This window comes from Melanostigma gelatinosum, assembly GCF_949748355.1.
Source record: "Melanostigma gelatinosum genome assembly, chromosome: 17".
NCBI lineage: Eukaryota > Metazoa > Chordata > Actinopteri > Perciformes > Zoarcidae > Melanostigma > Melanostigma gelatinosum.
Genome location: NC_136650.1, coordinates 6,917,398 through 6,942,282, shown reverse-complemented (window position 1 = coordinate 6,942,282; position 24,885 = coordinate 6,917,398). Strand labels below are relative to the sequence as shown.

The window sequence follows — 24,885 nt, the reverse complement described above, 5'->3', positions numbered from 1 at the left end:
CAGTGTGTCGACGGCACAAGGAAGCCGGCCACATGGCTGGCTCGGCCTCCCCTTTGTTATGAGGTAAAAATACTATCTTAACAGTGTTGTGGCTATTTGCAGAGTGTTTAGCTCTCAGGGCCACCATAAAGAAAAGATAATCTGGACATGAGTTATGTATCATTGCATTTATTGTAGTTCCTCGCCGGGTTCCACTGAGATTACAACTATTCAAATATCCTGCTGACAGACACGTGACGCCAGAATGCTGCTCCACACTTTCAACAATCATCTGTGCGGATACACACTTCAGTGTCCTCTTCGATGGTAACCATAAAGCAATGCTTTCCTCGCACTGACTGAATTGAAAGCACACAGGTTATCAGCAGCTCTCTGATGTAAGACAAAAAAGACGGGATCGCAGAATTACATCTGGCCGTCGCCATGAAATCACTAACAACAAAGAGTGACCCTGCTTCAGATTCAAACAGCAAACAGTGACAGCAAATACTATTTCGTAGCTTTAAATCGACCTATTAAGGCATTAAAGCACAGCTTTTTATCATCTTTCACAAACTGAATCACTATGAGATCTGAAGGGGGGGGTGGCGGCTAAACAATGCTGGCATGTGTCAACATTTAGACGATTCCAACCGGTTCTGTTCAAAGTCTCAAGATCATTACGTCACGATTCACCAGGTGGTCATGTGTGCATGCATGTGTTTGCACCCGAATCTAATGATGCCGTATACAGGAGCAGCTACCCCACCCGGGTCTCGCTATCTTGCAACGCGTCATGCCGTTTCAATCTGTGGCTATCGCCCTGCCCCAGCAGCGGAGCGCTATCTGGCAACTTGCCCCCTAACACGCCACTCAGTCTAATCTGCCCCATCAGCATCCAACCGCCTGGACGCCTCGTTCCAAATGCAAAATAGCACACACGATTACTCAGGTACTATATGTGGTTGTTATCAGAAGGAAAGAATCCTTGTCTCGGTGCAGGAGAGACACCTGGATCGAGCACATTTCCATCTAAACCACAAGATTACATGTTGCAGGGACTCGATCCACCTCGGCGTGCGTGCATGTGTGCAAAAAAACAGGAGAGTCTCGGTGATGGAATGATTAAATGTGTCAGTCAGTTGGTGGGTGAGCGAGAGAAGGACCAGAACGGGGAGCGAACAAGCAAGCGAGACAAAGAGCCTCTCGCTGCACGACATATTGAAAAGGCCTCGATCAGAGGATGTCTGCTCATATTAGAGGATGATTTGAAGGAGGAACGACACAAGGACCTGCTGTACATGTCAAAAACAAATCACCTGCTACCTGACGGCTCATACTACACCGCGTTAAAATCGGTCAAATCTGGCATCCCACACTCCCACCAGGGGAGAGCGACTCGGGCCGACTTGCTTAAACTGCTCTTGACAGCTGCTCACTGACTGATTCTGAACACTCTTAAGGCCCAGTGTGCTTTAGCCTAAAGGCATCGGCATGGTCTGATCACGACACATCCGTCAAGCCAGACAGACTCTGCCCGGAGCCTCCAACAAATACAAACAGGCCACGCACACAAACACGCGCAGAAACACGTGCACGTCGAGCGGCTGACCCAAGACTGCTGCAGGAGATTGGCTGAGAAGGTGAAGAAAAGCTCCATCTGCCTTTACATACTTGCACAGAGAGCAGATGCATGCACACAAACGCTCACAACTCTGCATCCTCTTTCCTTTACTCCTGACATGGTGCAAGTCAAACATGTCGAGAGAGAGAGAAAGGTCTAATATAGTGCATACTAGGTTCGGGGAATGCAGTGCTGGAGGAAGTATACAGATCTCTTACTTAAAAGGATCGTTTTTTGATGTGGTGTTGTATGAGTATGTACTGACTATAGTCAGTGAATTACCGACAGGAGACGACACTTGACACGCCCGCAGACGGACACAGGTACTGCTGTGGACGGGGGCAGCAGTAAAACAAATAAAAGAAAGAAAAAAAATCAATATCAGTTTCATCGTAGCCTTTATTTAGAGTATTTACACTGCTTTACCTTGCCTGCAGACGGCCCTTTACGTTGGGGGAACTGAGGCCGTTATCTATGCTCTCTTTAAAGCCACGAGACTCCTTTGACAAAACCATTCATTTACCTCACAGAACACAGCAGGTTTTTTAATACGTACTGTATGAAAACGTTGCTGATGCTGAGATGTTGGGGGGGGGGGGGGGGGGGGGAGTATAAATACAGTCTTGCACAAAAACATGCTGTATGTATTGTTTTGAAGACAGCTGATGAACGACAAAGAGGTGTTCTCGTGTCTGTGTGCTCATAAATATGCGCGATGGTGGTCTGATGAGCTGAGCTGTCTGTCTCCCACCTACTGCTGTATCAGAGAGGAGCACGCTGTCATTCAGACAGACAGCTGCATCTCTGCACCCCCCCCCCCCCCCCCCCCCCCCCTCTCTCTCACAGCAGGGCGCCGCCAACCTCCCCTTCCCTCCGGCAACAAACCCCAAACAGAAGATGGCACGCGCACACAAGCACAGCCAAGCTCTCTCAACGGAGGCGCGATAAAGACCTCGCAGGGTAGAGAATGACAGACGAGAATGCATTTTGAAGTTTGAACTTCTTCTTTTCTGGTCTCTCCGCGACAATAAGAGTGTGTGTCTCGTCCTGTTTTTCTCCCCTCCTGGGTTTTGGCGAAAGAGGTTCATCAAAGACGGCCCTCAAGTCTTGTACAGCACTCTGATTATGAGGATACGAAGCTTTGTTTTTGTTCCTGAGTGAACACCACGATTCGCCCCAAACAACCAGAAACAGCCTGGAAATCCACATACAGAGCACACATACTAACGACCCTGAGAGTGCCTCTTCATAGACTCCAATTATAAGCCAAGAAGTAGGCAATTAAAATTCCCATCACAGGGTGAAAAAGCATCTTAAGTGGCTGGGCTATAGTCCTGAAAAGTAGCTTGATGACTCTATTCATTTGCTGCCTGCTGAAGCTTCACCTTCCCATCACTTCTAATTAAGGAGGCAAAGAGGATCCAAACGCCTCTATGCAGAGGGCTGGAGGCGGGGATGAGGGGATGAGGGGATGAGGGGGGAGAAGGTGGAGCGGCGTGGGAGGGAAAAAAAAGAAAAAGAGGGTATTGGAAACGAAATGACAAAGAAGAGTTCTGTACGGTTGATAGTTGAGGAGCGCTCATTAAGTGGAGGAATGAAAAGAAAATGTTACCAGACAGGGAAGATGTGATCCCAAATAAATTTACGCTCAAACTTATAAATATTCAAACAGTCAAACTGAAGCGTGTACTCAGAAGTCAGAGTTCTTAGAAAATCAACAGAGTCATGACGACGTCGTTCTGTTTGGCCTCTCTTCTTATTATTCAAACATCCAAGAGTCTCCTTCCCTCGATGCCTTTGACCCGACAGAAAACAGCAGAACAAGCGCTGGTGCAGAGTCAGTATATCTATGCAAATACTGTACAATAGTACAACATGTCATGTTTCAGATGCCTATGAGTTAAACCTCTCCAATATAAGAAGGAATAGAGATTTGTGTCTCAAAACTCATTTCTCCTTTCCTACCCCATGATGACAATATAATAATGTGCCAATTTTCTTAAATTTTACTCTCTATTTTAAGTACATTTAGCTGATAATACTGTCCCTTTACTAGAAAAAACGTGTGAGTTTCCGAACACCAGAATCCCTTTAGAATACCTCTCATTTTACTGCAGCGGGGTCTGACAGTCTGCTCCGCACAGTTCTGGTTCTCCTGTGCCTCCCCTTCCCTCCGGCGGGCCCAGAAATACACCCTTGGTGGCCAGATGCATTTAATTATGTAGGTCATGTAGAGGCATCGGTTTATTTGAGACCGTTTCATTACCAGTTAAAAGTTCCTCACAGTAACTTTGAGTCGGATTTCATCGTAAATGCAGGACTTTTACTTCAGTAAGTGATCTTCCACCATTGATCCTCCAACGCCTGCTTCCCTCGACTCAACAGCTTCATTCTCTCGTATTCCTACACCGTACAGCCTCTGCAGCTCATCTCACTCTTCCTTGCTTCTTTCGTCTTCGACTCTTTATGCTCCTCTTCTATTTCCTTCCTTTCATCTCAAAACCTTCCTGTTCTCTCATCTCCTGTCTTAAATCCACACACAAAACAACTCTGTAAATATACGTTACATTTGTTTCAAGCACCAGATGGTTCAGACCGGAAAAAAAATGCTACCGTCGGCACAATATTTTTGAAGAAATATACGTATTCTCGCTTTTGCTCTTCATCGCGTGCCACCTTTCCCCTTCACCCAGAAGACATTATGCTCACAATGCTACACCGCTCTCCATCCCTCCGCTCCTATGCTCATCCCTCTCTCCTCTCCTCCCTTTATGCATCCACCTTGCAGGCCCATGTAACTCTGCGGGGACCAGCCATCTAAAGCCAGGCCAGTAATCCTCAGGATATTGAAATGCCAATCCGTCCTCCTCCCTGACCCGCACCTCCACCCGATCTCTACAGCCTCCCCCCATCCCTCTCTTCTTCCCTGCCTCAGCTAAAGCGCTTTGGATGTACCACTGGGGGCGAAGACATTCAACCCGAGTGTGTCCTGATCTCTCTCTCACACACACACACACACACACACACACACACACACACACACACACACACACACACACACACACACACACACACACACACACACACACACATTATCGCATCCTTTCGTGCCCATACACAAATCAAGCGTAAAGCACGCACATTGAAACGCCCCCATGAGCCTATGGCCTGGTGCACGAAAGACCAGACACACACACATGCATCCCTAATCCACAGCTGGATAAGGGGCCCCATGAGCCCGGGACCAAAAACTGATCCCCCATGCCCAGTCTCCTCACGCGACTCCAGTCATGTTTCTATCCCCCCCCTCCCCTCCTATTCCCATCCCTTTTATCCATCCTCCCATCCTTGACATGCAACACCCTCCCCCCCCCCCCCCCCCCCCCCTTCCCCTTGGTGGCCTGGAGAGTCCTGATAAAGCCCCATCTGTCTGGGAGCAATCCACTACCCCCCTGTGCATGTGCAAGCATTTGGAAAAGAGAAGAATTCAATTTGTATTTGGATTAAAATGGAGGGGTTTTAATGTCCCTGGATTTAAAATGCTTTTCATCCACCAAGAAAGAAAAATCTGATGGCATATGCATAGATGTAAATTGACCCCGTGTCTGCGTTTCTTTTTGGCCACAATATAACACCCATTAGCACCTTGGCTCCCCAACACAGGCTGTGCCCTTAAATCCTCGGGCTTTCTTGGCCCTCAGCTGCCAGCTAAACCGGGCCACCCGCTGCCAACAAGCTTACCGCGCCAAGAAAAACAAATACGGTACAGTAAGAGAAGATGGGGAGAGAGTTGAAGAGAGGATAGGGAGAGGTGAGGAGGAGGACGAGGGTAGCTGTGATTATGTCAAGACAGGTGGCGAGATTTAAAAAAAGGGGGGACGATGGTGGTTTTGGATGGAGTGGCAGCATCAGGAGGGAGGGAGAGAAATGACCATCTAAGAATAGTGAGTTTAACAGGAAAGGGTAAGGTCGGGGAAATGAGGAAGGAAATAGAAGGGATAAAAAAAGGAGATCGGAACAGAGGGAACAAGGAGGTATGAGGGGAAAAAAAGGTAATAAAGGGATGATGAGGTGGCGAGAGAGAGCGTGTGTTAGCTTTGTTCCACATCCCTGCTGCAGGATTCATAAAGGTCAGTGAGTTGTGACGGTGTAAAGACTCGGTGTGGAGGCTGCACTCACATGTACGGACACAAGGTTGAGCTTTGTCCACGGATGCTTTTATTTCTTTTCTTTTTTTTTCAATTCTGTGCAGCCAGGTCAGGCTGCACAGGACTTTCTTTGACTGGCTGAGCTACAATGTTATCTATGGGGCTTATCCTGCAGCAACACTAGGACACACAGAGTCCGTATTTAGTTTGAGGCAGTGGATCATAAAAAGGGAACAAAAACATTACGGGTCCATCACCGTTTCTCTGGGTTTTTCTCGTGTCCTGTGGCAACAGATAACCCAACGCTGAAGCATTAGTTATAAGAAAATGTATAGTTTTATGTGTGGAAACCACAGGGCACTTTAACTAAAGCTGACATGCGACAGGAGAGGTAAGACAAGACGCACGTAGTGTAATTCCAAAGCAAATACCGGTCTCCCTCACATTCTCTCACACACACACCCACACACACACACACGGGCAGCATTAAACACCCCACACCAAATGTTAGGCTAAATCCTCCCCGACACAGAAAGTCTTCTGAAACCTCGGCAAACACACTCCCCTAACCCCTTGTCCAATCCCTCCGGATGACACGGTTAGAGGGACGACTCGCAGCCTAATACCCCATAATAACCACAAATCAACGCCGTGCCAACTGCTGACGAGACAGACGGACAGAGAAGAGGGGAGATAAAAGGGAGAAAGGTTGAAAGAAATGTGGGGACGGGAAAAAAGAATCACCGCAGGTTTGTCCTTTTTCCTCATACAGCGTCCCTAACCTTGGAGCTCGGAGGGTTTTTGGTCACCTGAACCCCCCCAGGGGGTTGGAGACTGCTGTGTTGGGGCTTTTTTGCCATGTTCGCGTCAGCAGGGCTATCGTACATTTCAAGTGATGTCACATAAAAGGTGTCAAGTATGACACAGCTGGTAAAAGAAGCTTTTTCTCAGGATGTGGTGCACTGAAAGTTTACACTGGATTGAAGTTGGACAGGTGGACAGACAGACTAAAACAACATGACCATGATGTTCCTTGTCTGCTGGATGTGCAAGAAGGCAAATGTTCGCTAAAACATTCGCTAAAAACCCTTTTTGCATTTTATAGTCTATTTTATCTCGAACCCCGACAAATATTCAAGTTCAGCTTCAAGTTCTAAAACACTAAGTGGAATGCAAGCATACTGAAAGGGTGCACAGATTGTAAAGCCCTCTGATGCGGATCACAGATTAGCTTAAGAGGTGTGATTTTGCACGATAAAAATACATTTTATTAAATACGAGGTTGTTTCTGGTCCACAATGCAAAACTTGTGAAATTTGGACGTGAAAGCATTTTTATTCAACACTCATGGTTTCACAAATACAGACTCTGCACGCATCAAGTCTGGGGCATTTGTCAAAATATGTCGGGGTATTTCGCACACTGGGCACCAGCTAAAATCCTGCCTAGGGCACCACGTAGGTCTGCAGCGCGGCACAGAGATCGAGTGCATGCACATTAAGCCGTCTCACTCTATGTGGTCCTGATGTCCAGATGTTACTCTGACGTAACATTTACAGTTGGCCAACAAGAGAATCTGGGCCACTGGGAAGCGCACTCATCCATTATAAATCTGCCCAACATCAATCTCCTTAAAGCGGCCATCTTTGTAGCCAGCACAGAGAGGCACAATCTCAATCATGAACCCCACTTCCAACATATGGAAAAACGCAATTATGTAACAAAGTGAGAGTTCATCGTAAACACAGTGTTATAGCTGAACTGAAACAAACCCTAGAGTCTAGGGTTTGTTTCAGTTCAGCTGGGGGGAAAGCGGCACTGTGGGTCTAGGGCCTAGACCCACAGTGCCGCTTCCCCCCCCCATCACTCACATATGACTAACTGTTCTCCATTCATTGTGCAGCTCATTTCTTCTCAGCTAATTTCCAATCAGTGGCAAAAACCCACACCGCCGTTCTCACTTTCTCATTGTTCCCCCGTCACCTGCTTCCACATGCAGCACCTTTCAGTCCCTCTGCCCCCATACATGCCTCATTATGCCATCACTCCGCTCAGACACATACTTATTTCAGCCAATAAGCAGTAAACAAGCTTTTAAACAAAAAATGACAGGTATGTGTATTTGTGTATTAGAGAGTGTTTGTCAGCGTTCAAGCCCAAAATGTGTTCAGTGTGTGCGTTTGGTCTTTTCACACTTGAGCGCCTCCGTATAGTGCCGTTGCGGAGCTGGTTGACAGGGCTAGTTGGCAAAGTGCTTTTCAAGCCGCTGGCTAATGGCCTGCTGAAGACTTCTGCTGATGAAAATGAGATCACCTCGACCGGGCGAGACTACCTGCTCCGTCTGCAATGGCGGGCAGAGTGTGGGGGAGGGCGCCTGCGTGCGTACACACAAACAAAGAGTCAGTCTGCTGGATGGACATTTGCATTTGTGAATGCCTCTCTGTATGTGTGAACGGGACGCGCACGCTGACTCATGCATGTTGGAAATCGACATGGATCGCGAGCGTATTCAAAGGTCACCGTGTGTCTGAGAGCGCGCATGAATCGATTTATGAACAGAGGCGTACCTGCAAGTCTGCACATGTATCTGCGTGTGTGGGGCAGCCAATCCCAGCTGAGTTATAAGAAATGAATGTGCTTTTATGAAACAAAACCTTAAAAATCGTATCGCGAAGGTCGTACATTTATTGTGTGAGGCTATTGTTTTCGGCTGCCTTGTAACGGATCACAAAAGATTACATCCTGTAAGAACTAAACCCACTTGCGAAGTTAATATGTTTTCCCCCAAAGCCAGCTTTTAAAGATTAGCACAATCTATTGCAAAACAGCACAAATATTGCATTGAACCCTCTGGAAAAGAAAATCCAGATCCTTTGTGGACTTCCCTAAAAAATGGCCGACTACAAGATATTCAAACTGAGAAACGCATGCAGTGCCATTTGAGCAGATTTGCTACATTTTGGAAATGCAGTGTGACCTCATTCTTGCTCAGCTGTTGGCCTCCTGACTGTGCAGACTTGTGTTGTCCTCTAAAACAACTAAAATATGGTTCTCACCTTGCGCATGCGGTCATGTTATTAAAAGGCCTAACTGGCTAGTGACTCACCTGGCAGGCTTGTGGACACGTTGACCTGGGTGTAGAACCTCTTGCTGGGCAGTAGCTCCGACACGCCGTTCAAGGCCTCGACGGCGAACGTGTAGTTGGTGTTGGGGAGGAGGTTGACCACGGTCACCGTTCTTTCCGTCAGGCCGACCTGCTGGGGCACGAAACCGACGCTCGCCCCGCACGGCTCGCACTGCCTGCCGACACACCTCCGGCAGCCCACGCTGTAGGTCAGATCCACCCTGCCTCCGGCGTCGGACGGCGCGGCCCACTCAAAGATCAGCGTGGACTGCTTCAGGGTGTAGACCAAGTCTCTGGGCGGCGAGGGGGGCCCTGGAGAGACGAGAGTAAGAGCGTTGCATTTTGGTTCATTGTTGCATCCCTCTTTTTTCAGGACAAACAAAGACAGAAACAGTCGTCGTAAACATCAACACTGAATCAAACGCATCCTCGCGTCTGTAATTGTTACGCAATTCTTTGTCTAATCATATCACGACTACACGCCATGCCTATTATACACACTGGAGCGATCACAGCAGCAGCCTTCTTCACTCCCAAATGCTACACTCACTCACTATAACCTCTAACTGTTAATGTAAAGCTGGGCATTTCTGGAAAAGGGGCTCGTATAAAACTTCCCAGGATAATTAAAAGCGATACCATATTTAACTGTAACATACGCAGCATTTCCACAGTGGAACAATACTTTACTCAACTGGCTCTTTTTTAGTTTTTCTTTGGCAAAGAGTTGTGGATAATACCTGGTACTCTTTTTTTGGTTCCAAGAGAGCTCAGTCGATACGAGGTGGCGATAAAGAACTACTGATTGGTCAGAAGAATCACTACTAGTGCGACATGGGAAATCCTGCCAAAAAGCTGAAATATATATTTTTTTAAAGCCAAGCCACTATCAATACCAACCGCAAGTGTGTTTATTCGCTCGAAACAGATTTTTTTTAAAAAAGAAAGTCGAGTTGAGCCATTCAATAGTCTACTCCAACATCATGTTGCTGAAGCGCGACGTCTCTTCTCATGACTGACGCCTTAAGTGCATTGGGTATTACGGCGGGATTGCATGGGCTCAGTTTGCACATCATGCTACGATAATCCTGCTCCATCCAGGATTTGGTGATGAGAAACAATTGGTTTGATGAAAACCATTTGACCCAAATGGGAGTCGGCGATTGGAAATGTGGAGTTGTTGCTGGGATACGACAGTGTATTGCTGCACTGTTTGGTTTTGGCGGTGGGAGGGAAAACATTTATTGGATTGGGCTTGAGGAGGGATTATTGATGAAAAACACTTGGGAATGAGACGAGGACTAAATGCAGTAGCCGTGTGGTTCGATGACTAAAGAGTACCTTTTGTCTGAACATGTGCGTGCGTGAGCACGGAGAACAAATTTGTCCATTATGTACCGATGTCAACAGTGCTGCGTGGAATAAATCCTCCACTTACCATCAGTAAACAAAAGTGAGTGACCATGGCGAAGGCTTTTAGCTCTCCCAGAACATCACTCTCATTTCATATGAGGATTGTGAAATGCCAGACGCATAACGAGAGTCCGAGCTGCTCACTGTAGAGGCCGTGCATGTCACGATGTGTGGTGGGTTGCTGGAAAACATGGGACTATTCTATGAACACAACACTGCCCGATGCACAGATGTTTTAAAATCATCCACCACATGTGTCAAGGAGAGCTCAAATGTAAACATACAGTCCTGTATTTAAAAGGACTGTATCTCATCACTTAGTCAGCGTCCTGACTGACCTCTGCCTCCTCTTGCAGGTCCTTGCACATGCCGGCTGAATGAAGCTGAGGTCCATTAAAGGCCATGAATGTTATACGTGTGTGTGTGTGTGTGTGTGTGTGTGTGTGTGTGTGTGTGTGTGTGTGTGTGTGTGTGTGTGTGTGTGTGTGGCGTTTAATGAATAAGTGAATAAGCTGCCGCACGTCGCAGATGCGTCCCGCTCCCAGACTCAGAGTTACATAAAGCCGGAGAGTATTCGGCGTGTGAACACACCTACTCGCAGAGAAAACGTAGACACAGCTGGGCCTTTCGCTCCTTCTGGGCCCTGTGCTCCCTCTCGAAGTTTCCCATTCTTCTCTCCGATCCTATTAAAACCTAACCTCCCAAACCATTTTGCTCCTCTCTTTCCCATCTTCTGCCCTCCTTCACTCTCCATCCGTCTCCAGAGTCCCCCTGTCCATCCGAATGACTCTTTGACTCCCGCTCCACTGCTCCTCCAGCATACTGAATCACAGCAAATCAAAACTTGCTCTTGATGTTGTATTTAGAATATTGCCATTAAATATTGACAGTAAACCAGCAAAGTCATTTTTTTTTCTGTGTACAAAAAGGATTGAATGGTTTGACTGGAGAAGTTTTGTTTTGGACAAGCAAGACTATAATTGCAATATATCTTTATATATGTACTCTGTTGGCTAGCATGGTTAGCTAGTTAACTTTAGCCAGAGACAGAGATTTCTTCAGCAGCCTGTATCTGCTCCCCCCTCTTAGGAAAGAATTAGATCACAGACGTGTAAGATTTGTACCGTATTATAATGGGGTTACGTATGACCAGAGATTCACATGTACAGTGAACAACATGTTCATTCTAAATAAGTTTAAGTTTGCATTTCTCAAAGTCAAAAGTTAACTGTTGTGCTGCAACTTTATTCTTCCCCCTGGAAGGCATCGGCTCCCACTGTTTTCAAAAATCCATTTGCAGACACGCACATTGACAAACATTATGCATTACTTGAATATATATATATATATATTTTTTTTTTTCTCGTAGTTATTATGCTACAACCATTACCACTGCGGTCCAGTCAGCGGTCGTTCCACTCTAAAAACAAAGACATGTTTCTGTGTCCCCAGTGACACGTTTTCTTTCACTGCTTCCAAAGTTGCACTTTGCCTCACCACCGCCACATCGAAATATCTAATGTGCTGGAATGGAACATTTGTAAATAGTCGCCATTAACAATGGTAATTAGTCATGTCGGGGAGTATTACTGGTATGCGCACCAGAGTATGAGAGTAAAATGGGGTAAAAGTGTGTCAGCCCCATTTGGGGTTTGCAATGGTGTCAGACAAGTTCTGTTTAATCTGTATATTGATGATCTCTCCAAGCAACTGAAAGCCTGTAATACTGGTGCATGATGGGAAATACTCTGGTTAATCACATCATGTCTGCAGATGATCTGGTGATCTTTAGTCCTTCTAGCGCTGGTCTTCAGCAGCTCCTCACTATATGTACTGTGTACGGTGTGGAACATGACATCAAATACAACGCCAGTAAGAGTGCTATCCTGATCTGTCCAACTAAAGAGGACAAATGTCTAAACTTCCCTGACTTCAAATTGTCTGACAATAATCTTGGTGTCTGTAGTGAAGTAAAATATCTTGGTCATTTTTTAACAGAACACATGACCGATGATAACGACATTTCCAGGCAATGTCGTATGATGTCTGCACAAGCAGACAGTCTCTCACGTTAGTCTGGTCTGTGTACAGATGGAGTGAAGATGTCTGTTCAGAGCATATTGTACTCCACTCTACTGCACACTTGTGGTCAAACTACAAAAAAAAGAGTCTACAGAGACTTCAAGTCGCGTACAATGACGCCATGAGAATACTTTTAAAGAGACCGAGATGGAGTAGTGCCAGTGAAATGTTTGTGGCTGCACGAGTCAACACTTTCCAAACAGTTTTAAGAAATCTCATGTACAAATTCATCTGTCGACTGAATGACTGTAAATGGGATCATACTTGTTTTAACCAACATAAGGTTTAGCACCACACGCTACCAGTCCAGCTGTGACGACATTGGTACAGTTGTCTCTTTGTAAGGCATTGCTAGGCCTATGTACTTTCATTGTTTGTGTCTGTTTTTTTATGTATCTGCCTGTATGGACCCCGAGTGTGAAATAAAGTCTATCTATCCATCTATTAAAAGCCGTATGTTTTTTCACCCGTTTCAAATAAAACCATCGAGAGTTTATTATTTCAAAGGGAAAGGGAAAAGAATGAAATCACACCGGTATTATTCCTTAATTGCTGAGATAATAAAGTGCGCATATTAAACCTCATTCGTCTAACAAAGTCTCCCTTTTTGTTTCATTCTCCGAGCTCTAGAGTCTTCCTCTCTCTTTTTACGTCCGTACCAGGCAGCGGATTAGCCAAATCTGGAGATGATCATAATTAGCGAATCAATAGTGTAATTAATGTGGTCATTAGGCTGCGATAAATGTTATCACACCGGGATCAGAGAGCTCGGCGATCAATATTGTAATTACACCTCCTCCAACGCAATTACCATAAAAGACAGTATGACCACACACACACACGAATATGTACACGCATGTGAGTGTGAATGCACACAAACACGCATGCACAGACCTTGTGACCCCACAGGTTTACTGCCCTGCTCACAGGCTATGGAGCCCATTATTCCTCCACCTAATTACTAAGCCATATCAATAGGCTGCTCTCCATGCGGGAATCAATAGGGCTACACCCTGCATGCTCTTTGTCTTATCGGCCTTGTAGTGCATCTTTATTGGAGAAGAACGGCATTCGGTATGTGAGAAAAGGTAAGCGGTGAGGGCTGGGCGGATAATGTGCGGACATCCCGAGGATGAGATCATGGAGTTTGTCGCTTGAGGAGAGAGGGACAAGATTTGTGTTTGACGGAGGGAAGGAGAAGGGGGTGATAACACGCGCGGCCGAAAAGCCTGAAGAGGGAGGGAAATGCAAAGAGCCAGCAGGAAGAGAGCGAGAGCGAGAGAGCGAGAGCGAGAGCGAGAGCGAGAGCGAGAGAGAGAGAGAGCGAGAGAGCGAGCGAGAGAGAGAGAGCGAGCGCGAGAGCGAGAGCGAGCGCGAGAGCGAGAGCGAGAGAGCGAGAGAGCGAGAGAGCGAGAGCGCGAGAGCGCGAGAGAGCGAGAGAGAGAGCGAGAGAGCGAGAGAGCGAGAGAGAGAGCGAGCGAGCGAGAGAGAGAGAGCGAGCGAGAGAGCGAGAGAGCGAGAGGGCAGGGAAATGCGTGGTCAAGGGTCAAAAAGGAAGAGTGGAAGGGTGGTCCGGTGTGGGGGGGGGGGGGGGCTAATGGATGTACGGCAGAAAATGGGTCTGTAATGTCAGGGTGAAAATGCAGTGGAATATGGAGTGAATGTACAAGTTTGAGCAAAAAGATAGAGCAAACGCGGGTAATGGGCTTTTTGGACGAATACGTAAAGTGGACTAATGTTAAGAGGGATGGCAGGAGGGGTTGAATGATGGGTGGGTGCTAAAAGGGATAAAGGGTAAGAGGCAGTGGATGGACACATAATGTGTGTATACACTAAGATGAAAGCACAGGTCAGGAGGGGGGGGGGGTCCACCTTAAAACATGAAATAATGTGCACGATCATGAGGATGTTTCCCCTGTGGAAGATCCACTCTGAAGATTTTGTCAAACAAGAACTGGATTCATCTGACATCCCAAAAATGTGCAACATCTGAGACCGATTACTCAAAATAAATCCCCACTTTTTAATTCTCGCTCAAACAGCAGCAAATGTTCTGTGTTTACTGATGCAATCAAGGGGAAATGAGAGGAAAGAAATCCTTTGAGCTTGTAGCTGTAAAAAAAAAAACTCTTTGACCAACTCACAACTTTATCATCAATAGAGCAGCACAAGGCGCGTCTCACGTCTCTAGTTTTTGATTCCGGACTTGTTCCAGGGATGATTAAAGGAAGCAGCTGGCGTGTTTTTTGGGGTGGATTTTTCGTCCTGAAAGGGATGCAATAGAGGAGAGGGTACGAGGGGAAGGAGAGGTGAAGGTTGGGTGAGATGAGACATGGAAATGGGATGATGAGGACGAGCTGGAGAGATGGGAGGATGAGGATAGATGGCGAGACAGAGGACAGGGGAGGTGGGTGCAGGTCAGACGAAGAGGCGACGAGATGGAAAAAAGGGGGAGGGGGGATAAAAGGATTCGGGGTGAAGGACGGGTAAAAGTGGTCTTTAAGGATAAAGAGGCAGACGACAAGGGCAGAGAGACGAGAGGCTGAACGGGTGGGCCTGACAATGATTGGCTCACAAACATGAAAATGTCTCGATGAATGAGTGCGCGAGTGATGCGGTGCGATAGAGATCCACACACAAACATAAACACATATAATCTTCTTACTTGTGCATGGTGCTGAGGGGGTGTCCATGGGGGTTCTGAAGTGGTCCTCCTCACACACGCACACCACAGATCCTTCCTCCTCTGAGACGCTGTTGGCCGGGCAGGGAAAACACTCCTGCTGCCTGGACGACATCTTGTAGGAGCCACGGGGACACGCTGGCGAAAGAGCACACAGAAACACAGCACATTAGATGTGTGCAAAAAGAATGCTGTTAATCGAAAGGGAAACCCATTGAAACACATGTGTCCAGGAGACTTCTGCACAGGGGATGAACGCATTAATCATTCGTTGTGTAAAAGAAATTTGAGACTAAATGGATTTCTTTCCCTCACTTGTCCCTCGGGGCTTCCGTAGATGTATCTCGACAGTACAGCTAACAAATGCCCAACCTCTTTGAAAGAAAAATCCAAAGCATTTTTCATACAACTTGCATTTTCACTTCTTGGCACGGAAGCTCCAGCACAGCACCGAGCACGGCAGCATTTTAAAGCCTCAGGAAAAAAAAAAAAAAATCGCACTTTCAATTCATAAGAGAGAAAATTAAGAATGAATGGGGAGGAAAGACAGAAAGCGAGTTCAGAGTGAGACGAGAAAAAAATGATCAGAGGAGAAAAGAAGTGGATACTTTGGCTGAACCTATGTGACAAACACAATTCTCACATTACGTGTGCAGCGGCCTGCTACTGGACTGAACCGGCGAGGCGAGCGAAAACAAGCGGAGGCAAATGCGCAATTTGATTTTCACATATCCAACTTTATTTGCCAGTTTTGAAAAGCATCTCCCTCTACAGCCATCAAACTAATCCACATGCAGTATGAGAGGATACGACCCGTGAGAATGTGGGCGGAGCAGATCTTACATGTGCAGCACACACGAATGCACACCGAGCAACAGAAGCCCCATCAATGCATGCGCGCTTACGTAAAAACACACTCACAAACAGGTTATTTTACACCCGCCCTCTACGCACTTTCCTTTTGCGTTGGAGCAGGTGATAATGGGTGTGAAATCAGGCAGCCGAGGCTCTGTTCTCTCTTCTGAGACTGTATTCTAAACAGCGGGGCTACATTAACAGCTCTGGTTTGCTCTCGCCCTCTTTGCCTTCCTCTCCTCGGATCTCTTTTATATTCTGCCAATAGTCTCTCTTATCCATTTCCCACTCTTAACACTTTCATTTTTCTCTTCTGATTGCATTCTATTTTTCTCTCCTCATCTGCACCGCTCTTTTTTTGTTCACTCTCCGTCCTCTTATTAAAACACACACAACCTCCAACGAGCTTCCCTATCCGTGCAGATATCCAGGCATTTGATTGGCCGTTTTGTTACCATCTCATTATTCCGTCGTGGCTTCTTGTGAGGTGGTTACTGTGACTTGGGCCTGATGCATCAGTCTTCACAGGGACTAGGTTAGCGAGTTTACAGTTAGCGTGTTAACTTCATCAAGTTTATAAAGAACAACAGTTGGTGATGAGAATCCACCAAAAGATCATTTGATTGTTAAATAAGTGACAATGCACAATGAAGTGGCGTGCTATAAGAACTTAATAGATGACGCAGAGTTGAAGACTTCTACAACACAACAATCCATCTGTTCCCTCTGGGAGGACACCTCAAGGAGCAATCTCACTACTGGACACTTGGAACCAAAAGACAAAGAGAAGACAAATAATTAAAGGGCCAGTGTGAAGCATTCATAACTATGTTTTCATTCGTGGATAATCACCTGAAACTAAGAATGGTGTTTTCATTAGCTTAGAATGAGCCCTTCATATCAACACAAAGAGCTGGTCCTCTTCGTGGAGTCTGCCTTGTTGCGCCGCCATGTTTCTACAGTATCCCATAAGGGCCAAACCAAACACTGGCTCTAGAAAGAGCCTTTCAATTTGTAGATCTCTGACACTTGTGAAACTGCGGTACTGAGCGCTGCAGAGCAACAAACTGTGGTTACCGCTGGACGCCTGACTTTCGTTATTAACGGTGTTGGGATCTAAAGGAGCGTGTTTGGGTTATCAGCATTTAAGAAACTGAATTCTTGACATCAATAGAATTATTGATGTATGTAACAATTATTAATGATTATTAATATAAACGGGGCACCACCCTGCGAACAGGGACCAATAACCAAACGATAAAACTAAGTCTCATAATTAGTAGTCACTCATAATGTCAATAGTCTGCGTATGACTATACATTCAGTGACAGTGAAGGTTTTTAAGTTCGAGCACCGGCTACTACATACAGTCTTATCAAATACATATGCACAAGTAATCACAGACGACTGCTCCTGAAAGTATAACAGAGTTTATTGAATCAAAATAATAAATGATCAAATCAATTAATATTGCAACCAACAAACATTATCATACAATTTTATATGCCTAAACTAAAGAATGAATAAAATGGATGAGGGTGTATGTCTGTGTGTGTATGTGTATGTGTGTGTGTGTGGGTCTGTGGGTGAACAGGAAGGAGTCTTACAGCTACGCTAAAGACTACAAAGATGGCGGCGTCGAGTGACGCTGGCCAAAGGGGAGGGGCCTTAAGAACTACAGCTAGAAACTACAAAGATGGCGGAGTCGAGGGACCCGGACAAAATGGCAGAATGGGGCTGCTGTGCGTAATTCACGTTTGCCTGGGCAGCACGTGATGTGAGGCGCTCGTTTGAACGAGGTTCCCCAGGGGTAGAATTCGGAGCTGTGTGTGTGTGTGTTTCGTGAAAGGAGGAAAGAGAAAAAGGTGGGGGCTCATGAATCAGACTTCTGCGCGCGGTGCGCGTTGTAGTGAGCCTGAGTTGGCTGGCTCTATCACGCATAAATATACCGCTGTCGTCTTGAGAACTGCCGGTAACTTATGCCGTGATAAACCACGCACCTCAGCTCACTCACCGAGTCGAGTTAATGAAAAGAGAACTTCCACACGGAGTGGAAGACAATGAATGAAATTAATCCCAAAGAAACAGTCATAGTTGATACACAAATACAGCGGCGCTTCTCTGCGCCGTAATGATTGCGTAATACCTCAATATCACGCGACAGTCTTAAACACACAAAAACACGGGAATATCAACATATAAATGAATGGCCTGAATTAAACTTACGTTAATTTAAGCTAAGCTATGCCCAAATGCCAAGAATCTTACTTGTAGATGCTTCGTTGCAACGTTGAAGTGTTTGTGGCAAAATGGTCCGTTTTCCTCGTCGGGAAGGGGGACAGGGGGGAGCTTGCGGGTCGGCGCGGCTTTGCAGCGGGCGCTGTGTGTCGCGCGGCGGTGAGCTGGCGCGGCTTCGGTCCGTTAGCGTGGCTCTGGAGCAAACGCAGGTCCGGTCTGTACTCGCTGCAGGGAGAACAGTTAACTTCGGATGAGACGACGTGTCTGCGCGTCTTGCCGGGAATCCTCGGTCACGAGAGGAGCGAGGCTTCGTCGGGCTCCTCTGTGCCGGTTTGTGCACAAAATAAAAAGAAACAAAAAGCAGAGAACGGATCGCTGATGCGGGTTCGTCTCGCGGGCTGAGTGGAGCCGTACTCAACGTGGAACACTGTCGTTTCGTCCAGCGAAATGGCTCGTGACCTGTCAGGGTTTGATGAGGGTTTGAGGGGCTTCCTCGTGGCCTGGACGGGGGTGGGGGGGTCCGGGCGAGGAGAGCGGTGTGTGCCTCCTGTTACCCCCGGAGGGAGAGTTGGAAAAAGCTATGAGGTGGGGGCAGCAGAGAGTTTTATAGAACAGTGGCCGAACCACAGGGGTCCTCGGGTCTCTTGGCTCTCGGCCAATGAGATTGCCGCGGTTACCATGGTTATTTGGGGGGGGGGGGAATTCACACCTGAGTGTGAAATCCCTTTGCTCTCCTCAAACTACAAATCAGGATGAGACCTTTGCTTGACAAAGTGAAGGCCTGATTTCTTTGTCCACAGCACATTTTGAAGCCATATGGTGAGACCCCAACATCCCCCCTTTGTTCTGAAGAGCGAGGTGTTGGCTTCGGTCTTTAGAGCAAACCAAGGGCTGGCATGTGCATCCATGTGGTGGGGAAACCTGAAGAGGTGAGACAGTCCAAGTGTTCCTGAGACCAAAAGCAGTGGTTAAAACAGGCAGTGTTCATTGTTCATAGAGTTCAAGGTTCATAGTGGTCAAGTTCAGAGTTCATTGGCATCTGGGCAGATGACTAAGGTGGCATCTGGGCAGATGACTTTAACTACTTCTACCTACATCTACTATCATACACAATTCAAATCATAGGTGAGCAAAACATTATTCCCAAATAATTCAATCGCTATTATGATGTTGTGATAATCTAGCATTGCGGCACAGTGTCAAAGAAAGTAACAACCCAAATAAACAAAACAAAACACAAAAGAGAGAGAAGGAAAGAATAGAAAGACAAGAAGCAGGTGAGGGGCAAACAGTGGTTACTGGTTCAACTCCTAGACAGGACTGGAGTCCGTCGGCGGAGCAGTCGTAGGTTGGCTACGTGGTGTTACGAATAGGAGGGAATCCAGTTAGTCTGTCGCTTCTGGATCTATTAGTACATGATATGTGCGTCTACCTCTCTCTAATCGGTAGATTTAGAGCGAGTCCTGTGTCTAAGTTTTAGAATCTATCGATATTGGAGTTGCGTTGCCAAGACTATAGGCCAGAGGTACCTGTGAGGGTTGCATAACAGTAGTGGTAGCAGATTTACAGATTTCTTTGGCACGGCTAGTGTGACTAGCTAGGCTGGTCTTTCGCTGCTCCCGCTGTTGACAGCTGAGCCTTCTCGGATGAGGTCCTGGGTTAAATCTGACTGCTACGGCAGAGGTTATGTCTTCTCTGGTTACTTCTGGTAGAGTCTATACAGCATGCAAAGGGTTCTCTATGAGAGTGGAGCATCAGTTTACAGTCACAATGGTTTGTCAGGTCATGCAACTGTTCTGGTTGAAGTTGGCTGTGTTAGCGGTTAGTGCATGTCTACAGGGTGAGTTGGAGCATGCAGTTAAACGTTAGTGGTCAATAGTAAGCTGCCATTCTGCTGGTTGGTTTCGGCACTGGCGAGATTAGAGTGTACTTCCTGTGAAGTGCATCTCTCTAAGTTTCTGTTGTCAGAGATCCCACCCCCCTCGCGCTGTTCAAGTGGCGAGGGCGGATATCCCACGTTACCGTCAGCACTCAGGGAAACGTCGTGAACAGTTTCACTCTGGAGTGTGTCATGGCGGGCTGGTGATATCTCCCTCCCCCCACCCTCCTAATTAGAGATGGAGACAGGTCCGGCGCACAGGTCAAGTTCAGTTACCTACGGCACTGGCGACTTGACAGGCCCGGGAGATGACTCGGCTGAAAGAAGGCGGTGGCTTCGTTGAACAAGCTGGAGGTGGCTCATGCTGACAGAGCAGGAGAAGAAGGCTTATTTGACAAAAGATCTTACGAGCTAGGGTGCTCGAAGGGCGCTCGAAGGGCCTCTAAGGTTGTGGCACCCTAGAGGTGTATACGAAAAGGTGGGGGAACACATGAGGCTCGTTTCTGACCCGGAGTCGGGTAGAGCAAGAGTGTTATGACCCCCCAGTAGGACTGAAGAATATGTATAGATTTATACATAACGGGCATTGCCTTTGCGAACAAGGTCGCCCAAGAAGGTTGAAGAACGAGGTGCGAAATGGGAGTGGTCGTTTCCGGAAGTGTGCTGAGTTCTCTTCCCCCCCCCTACCACGTCGACTTGGCAGCAGGGGGAAAGGTCACTCGGCTTAGTCAGGTGGGCTGCGAGTCAGCGTTACCTGATGTGTTGCCCTTGAGGGCGTCTTTCACCCCCCTGGTTCCGTTGGTCTTTCGACCGCCAGGGTCGTTTGTTCCTCGGGGGTGACCAGGGCTCGCTAGGCCAAGTCCTCTCGTCGTCTTCCGACGCTAGGTCGGAGTCGCTTGACTGTTGGATGCCTAAGACTATGGCGGTGTCTTCGTACCGATTTGTCGGCCGTCCGCGTGTCTCCCATGCAAGTTGCGCGTATTTCCTAATCTCTGGCATGGTGAGGTTACTCGTTCTGCAGTGCATGGTAACATCGTATCTCACGTTGTCGTGGAGATTGTGCAAGAAAAGCGACTTGAGGGCATGGTCTTCTAGACCTGGGGCGTTACGTCCTTGGAAGTACGCAGATCTCAAAGGCCTGAAGTAGTCTCTCGGAGACTCTAGCCTTTCCTGGGAACTGGCAAAGGCGCCGAGGGTGGCAGAAGCTGGGTCGGTGTACAGGGAGTACTCCTCCCTAAGGGCGTGACAAAGGGATGAATAGCGGTCGCGGATGCTCGGCTGGAGCGTTTCCATGAAAGCGTGGACGCTTCTCTCAGTGGCTTTCCACACTAGCTTTAGCTTTTCGCGCGATGAGGGGCGCGATAGGTCGAGGAGGCAGCGATCGATCTCCCTTAGGTAGTCATCGATGCTCGAGTCGTGATTATCGGGATTGAAGCGCTCTACGTCTTTTGCCAGAGACTCAATCTGTCGAGTACGCAGGCCTCCAAGGTTGATGGGGCCTGGGCCGTCCGAGTCGTCTGAGTCTCCATACTCGCGATGGTGGTAACGACTATCATCCTCCCTCCCTGAGGGGGATGGGGTCAGTTCTTGTCGCGCGCGTGAACTGCGTGGAGGATTGCGTTCGCCTGAGGTGGTTTTGAAGCCACCTGGGCCGACTAGGACCTGGTGTTGGTCCTCTCTCCTCCTGGTCGGGGATGTCGCTTTCAAGAAATGCAAGGTGGTTCGGGTCTCGGGGAATGAGGGAGCCGAGACCAAGAAATGACTGGGCTGAAAGGCTCGATAGGGGGTAGCAGTACCTACCGGGGTTGCTGGAACACCTTGAAGCGCTTTCAGTTTGTCATCACTCTCTGATGCTTTAGAGAGTTTTAGGTTGACCTCTCTGAGGTCACTGCGCAGGCTACTATTTTCTGACTGTAGGGCTCTACAGTCACGTGACAACTCCTGAACCTCTGTTCGGAGTGTCCAGATCTCGCGTTGCTGCTCGTCGCTCTGTGCCCGGGTTCGGGCAGCTTGCAGCTGCATTTTCTGATGGTAGATGAGCAGTATTTCGCCGATTACGTTCTGAATCAGGCGCTCTCTGTTACCTGCTGGGTTATTTACATAAGCCACCAGCTGCTCTAATTGCTCGTCGCATAGGACAGCCGTGTATTTTGCAAAGTACTCTCTTTCCTTTGCTGTGAGTCCAAGGACATCAGCCACCGCATCTCGTAATGCGGTGTCTTCGGGAGCTACAGCTCCAGGAATGGGGGATTTCTCGTTGCTCATTCTCTCTAATGAGCACGACTCCCAGTGGTTGTTAATTCCCTAGTGTTAGAACGGAAACTGTTAGTGTTTACGGTTCTCAGTGAAATGTCTTAGTTCTGTAACTTAGGATTTCTACTGTTAGATGTTTATTACTGTTAGTGTTACGGTTCATGCAGGCGCACAGTGAAATGTCTAGCTCTGTGACTTACGTTTCTACTGTTGCTGCTCTGAGGTATCACTACTGCTTTGCAGCCAGAGGTGCGAAAATGCTAATGTGGTTTAGCACTTTGGGCCTGTGACAGCTGTGTGTAACTTCTTTGGAGGGATTTAAGAAACAAGCAAGGTATTACAAATAAACGATCAAATCTACTACACAGCTGGCTGTTAGTTTTAAGAAATGAAACAAATAATTAAACCTGGAAACGAAATAAAATTTCGAGAAGGGAATTAAAGATTAAGATTAAAAATCAAAATTTAAAATCAAAAATTTAATTACAATAAGACAAGATTTTGAATATCAAAGCCTACCTATTTTGGGAAATAAGTTTCAGGAATTTGGATCATTCAAAAGAAGAAAAAAAATAATTTTTCGAAAAAAAATATTTTTTGGAAAATTAATTATTCAAAAATAATTATGGATTAATGTGCATATATACTGTAACAAAACTGGAATAACGTAGCCTCACACGGGGCACCATTATGTTGGGATCTAAAGGAGCGTGTTTGGGTTATCAGCATTTAAGAAACTGAATTCTTGACATCAATAGAATTATTGATGTATGTAACAATTATTAATGATTATTAATATAAACGGGGCACCACCCTGCGAACAGGGACCAATAACCAAACGATAAAACTAAGTCTCATAATTAGTAGTCACTCATAATGTCAATAGTCTGCGTATGACTATACATTCAGTGACAGTGAAGGTTTTTAAGTTCGAGCACCGGCTACTACATACAGTCTTATCAAATACATATGCACAAGTAATCACAGACGACTGCTCCTGAAAGTATAACAGAGTTTATTGAATCAAAATAATAAATGATCAAATCAATTAATATTGCAACCAACAAACATTATCATACAATTTTATATGCCTAAACTAAAGAATGAATAAAATGGATGAGGGTGTATGTCTGTGTGTGTATGTGTATGTGTGTGTGTGTGGGTCTGTGGGTGAACAGGAAGGAGTCTTACAGCTACGCTAAAGACTACAAAGATGGCGGCGTCGAGTGACGCTGGCCAAAGGGGAGGGGCCTTAAGAACTACAGCTAGAAACTACAAAGATGGCGGAGTCGAGGGACCCGGACAAAATGGCAGAATGGGGCTGCTGTGCGTAATTCACGTTTGCCTGGGCAGCACGTGATGTGAGGCGCTCGTTTGAACGAGGTTCCCCAGGGGTAGAATTCGGAGCTGTGTGTGTGTGTGTTTCGTGAAAGGAGGAAAGAGAAAAAGGTGGGGGCTCATGAATCAGACTTCTGCGCGCGGTGCGCGTTGTAGTGAGCCTGAGTTGGCTGGCTCTATCACGCATAAATATACCGCTGTCGTCTTGAGAACTGCCGGTAACTTATGCCGTGATAAACCACGCACCTCAGCTCACTCACCGAGTCGAGTTAATGAAAAGAGAACTTCCACACGGAGTGGAAGACAATGAATGAAATTAATCCCAAAGAAACAGTCATAGTTGATACACAAATACAGCGGCGCTTCTCTGCGCCGTAATGATTGCGTAATACCTCAATATCACGCGACAGTCTTAAACACACAAAAACACGGGAATATCAACATATAAATGAATGGCCTGAATTAAACTTACGTTAATTTAAGCTAAGCTATGCCCAAATGCCAAGAATCTTACTTGTAGATGCTTCGTTGCAACGTTGAAGTGTTTGTGGCAAAATGGTCCGTTTTCCTCGTCGGGAAGGGGGACAGGGGGGAGCTTGCGGGTCGGCGCGGCTTTGCAGCGGGCGCTGTGTGTCGCGCGGCGGTGAGCTGGCGCGGCTTCGGTCCGTTAGCGTGGCTCTGGAGCAAACGCAGGTCCGGTCTGTACTCGCTGCAGGGAGAACAGTTAACTTCGGATGAGACGACGTGTCTGCGCGTCTTGCCGGGAATCCTCGGTCACGAGAGGAGCGAGGCTTCGTCGGGCTCCTCTGTGCCGGTTTGTGCACAAAATAAAAAGAAACAAAAAGCAGAGAACGGATCGCTGATGCGGGTTCGTCTCGCGGGCTGAGTGGAGCCGTACTCAACGTGGAACACTGTCGTTTCGTCCAGCGAAATGGCTCGTGACCTGTCAGGGTTTGATGAGGGTTTGAGGGGCTTCCTCGTGGCCTGGACGGGGGTGGGGGGGTCCGGGCGAGGAGAGCGGTGTGTGCCTCCTGTTACCCCCGGAGGGAGAGTTGGAAAAAGCTATGAGGTGGGGGCAGCAGAGAGTTTTATAGAACAGTGGCCGAACCACAGGGGTCCTCGGGTCTCTTGGCTCTCGGCCAATGAGATTGCCGCGGTTACCATGGTTATTTGGGGGGGGGGGGAATTCACACCTGAGTGTGAAATCCCTTTGCTCTCCTCAAACTACAAATCAGGATGAGACCTTTGCTTGACAAAGTGAAGGCCTGA

The 24,885-nt window shown here is 47.1% G+C and overlaps 1 protein-coding gene across 1 annotated transcript in view; it reads right to left on the bottom strand.

Moving 5' to 3' along the window:
• The window catches only part of epha10 (EPH receptor A10), a gene marked incomplete at both ends in the record, with an annotated part of 154,667 nt that overhangs the window by 49,850 nt on the left and 79,932 nt on the right, over window positions 1–24,885 (bottom strand). Inside the window, 2 exons of the mRNA XM_079288669.1 lie at window positions 8,858–9,187; window positions 15,036–15,191. Coding sequence (XP_079144795.1) covers window positions 8,858–9,187; window positions 15,036–15,191 — 486 coding nt within the window. The remainder of the gene's footprint in view (window positions 1–8,857; window positions 9,188–15,035; window positions 15,192–24,885) is intronic.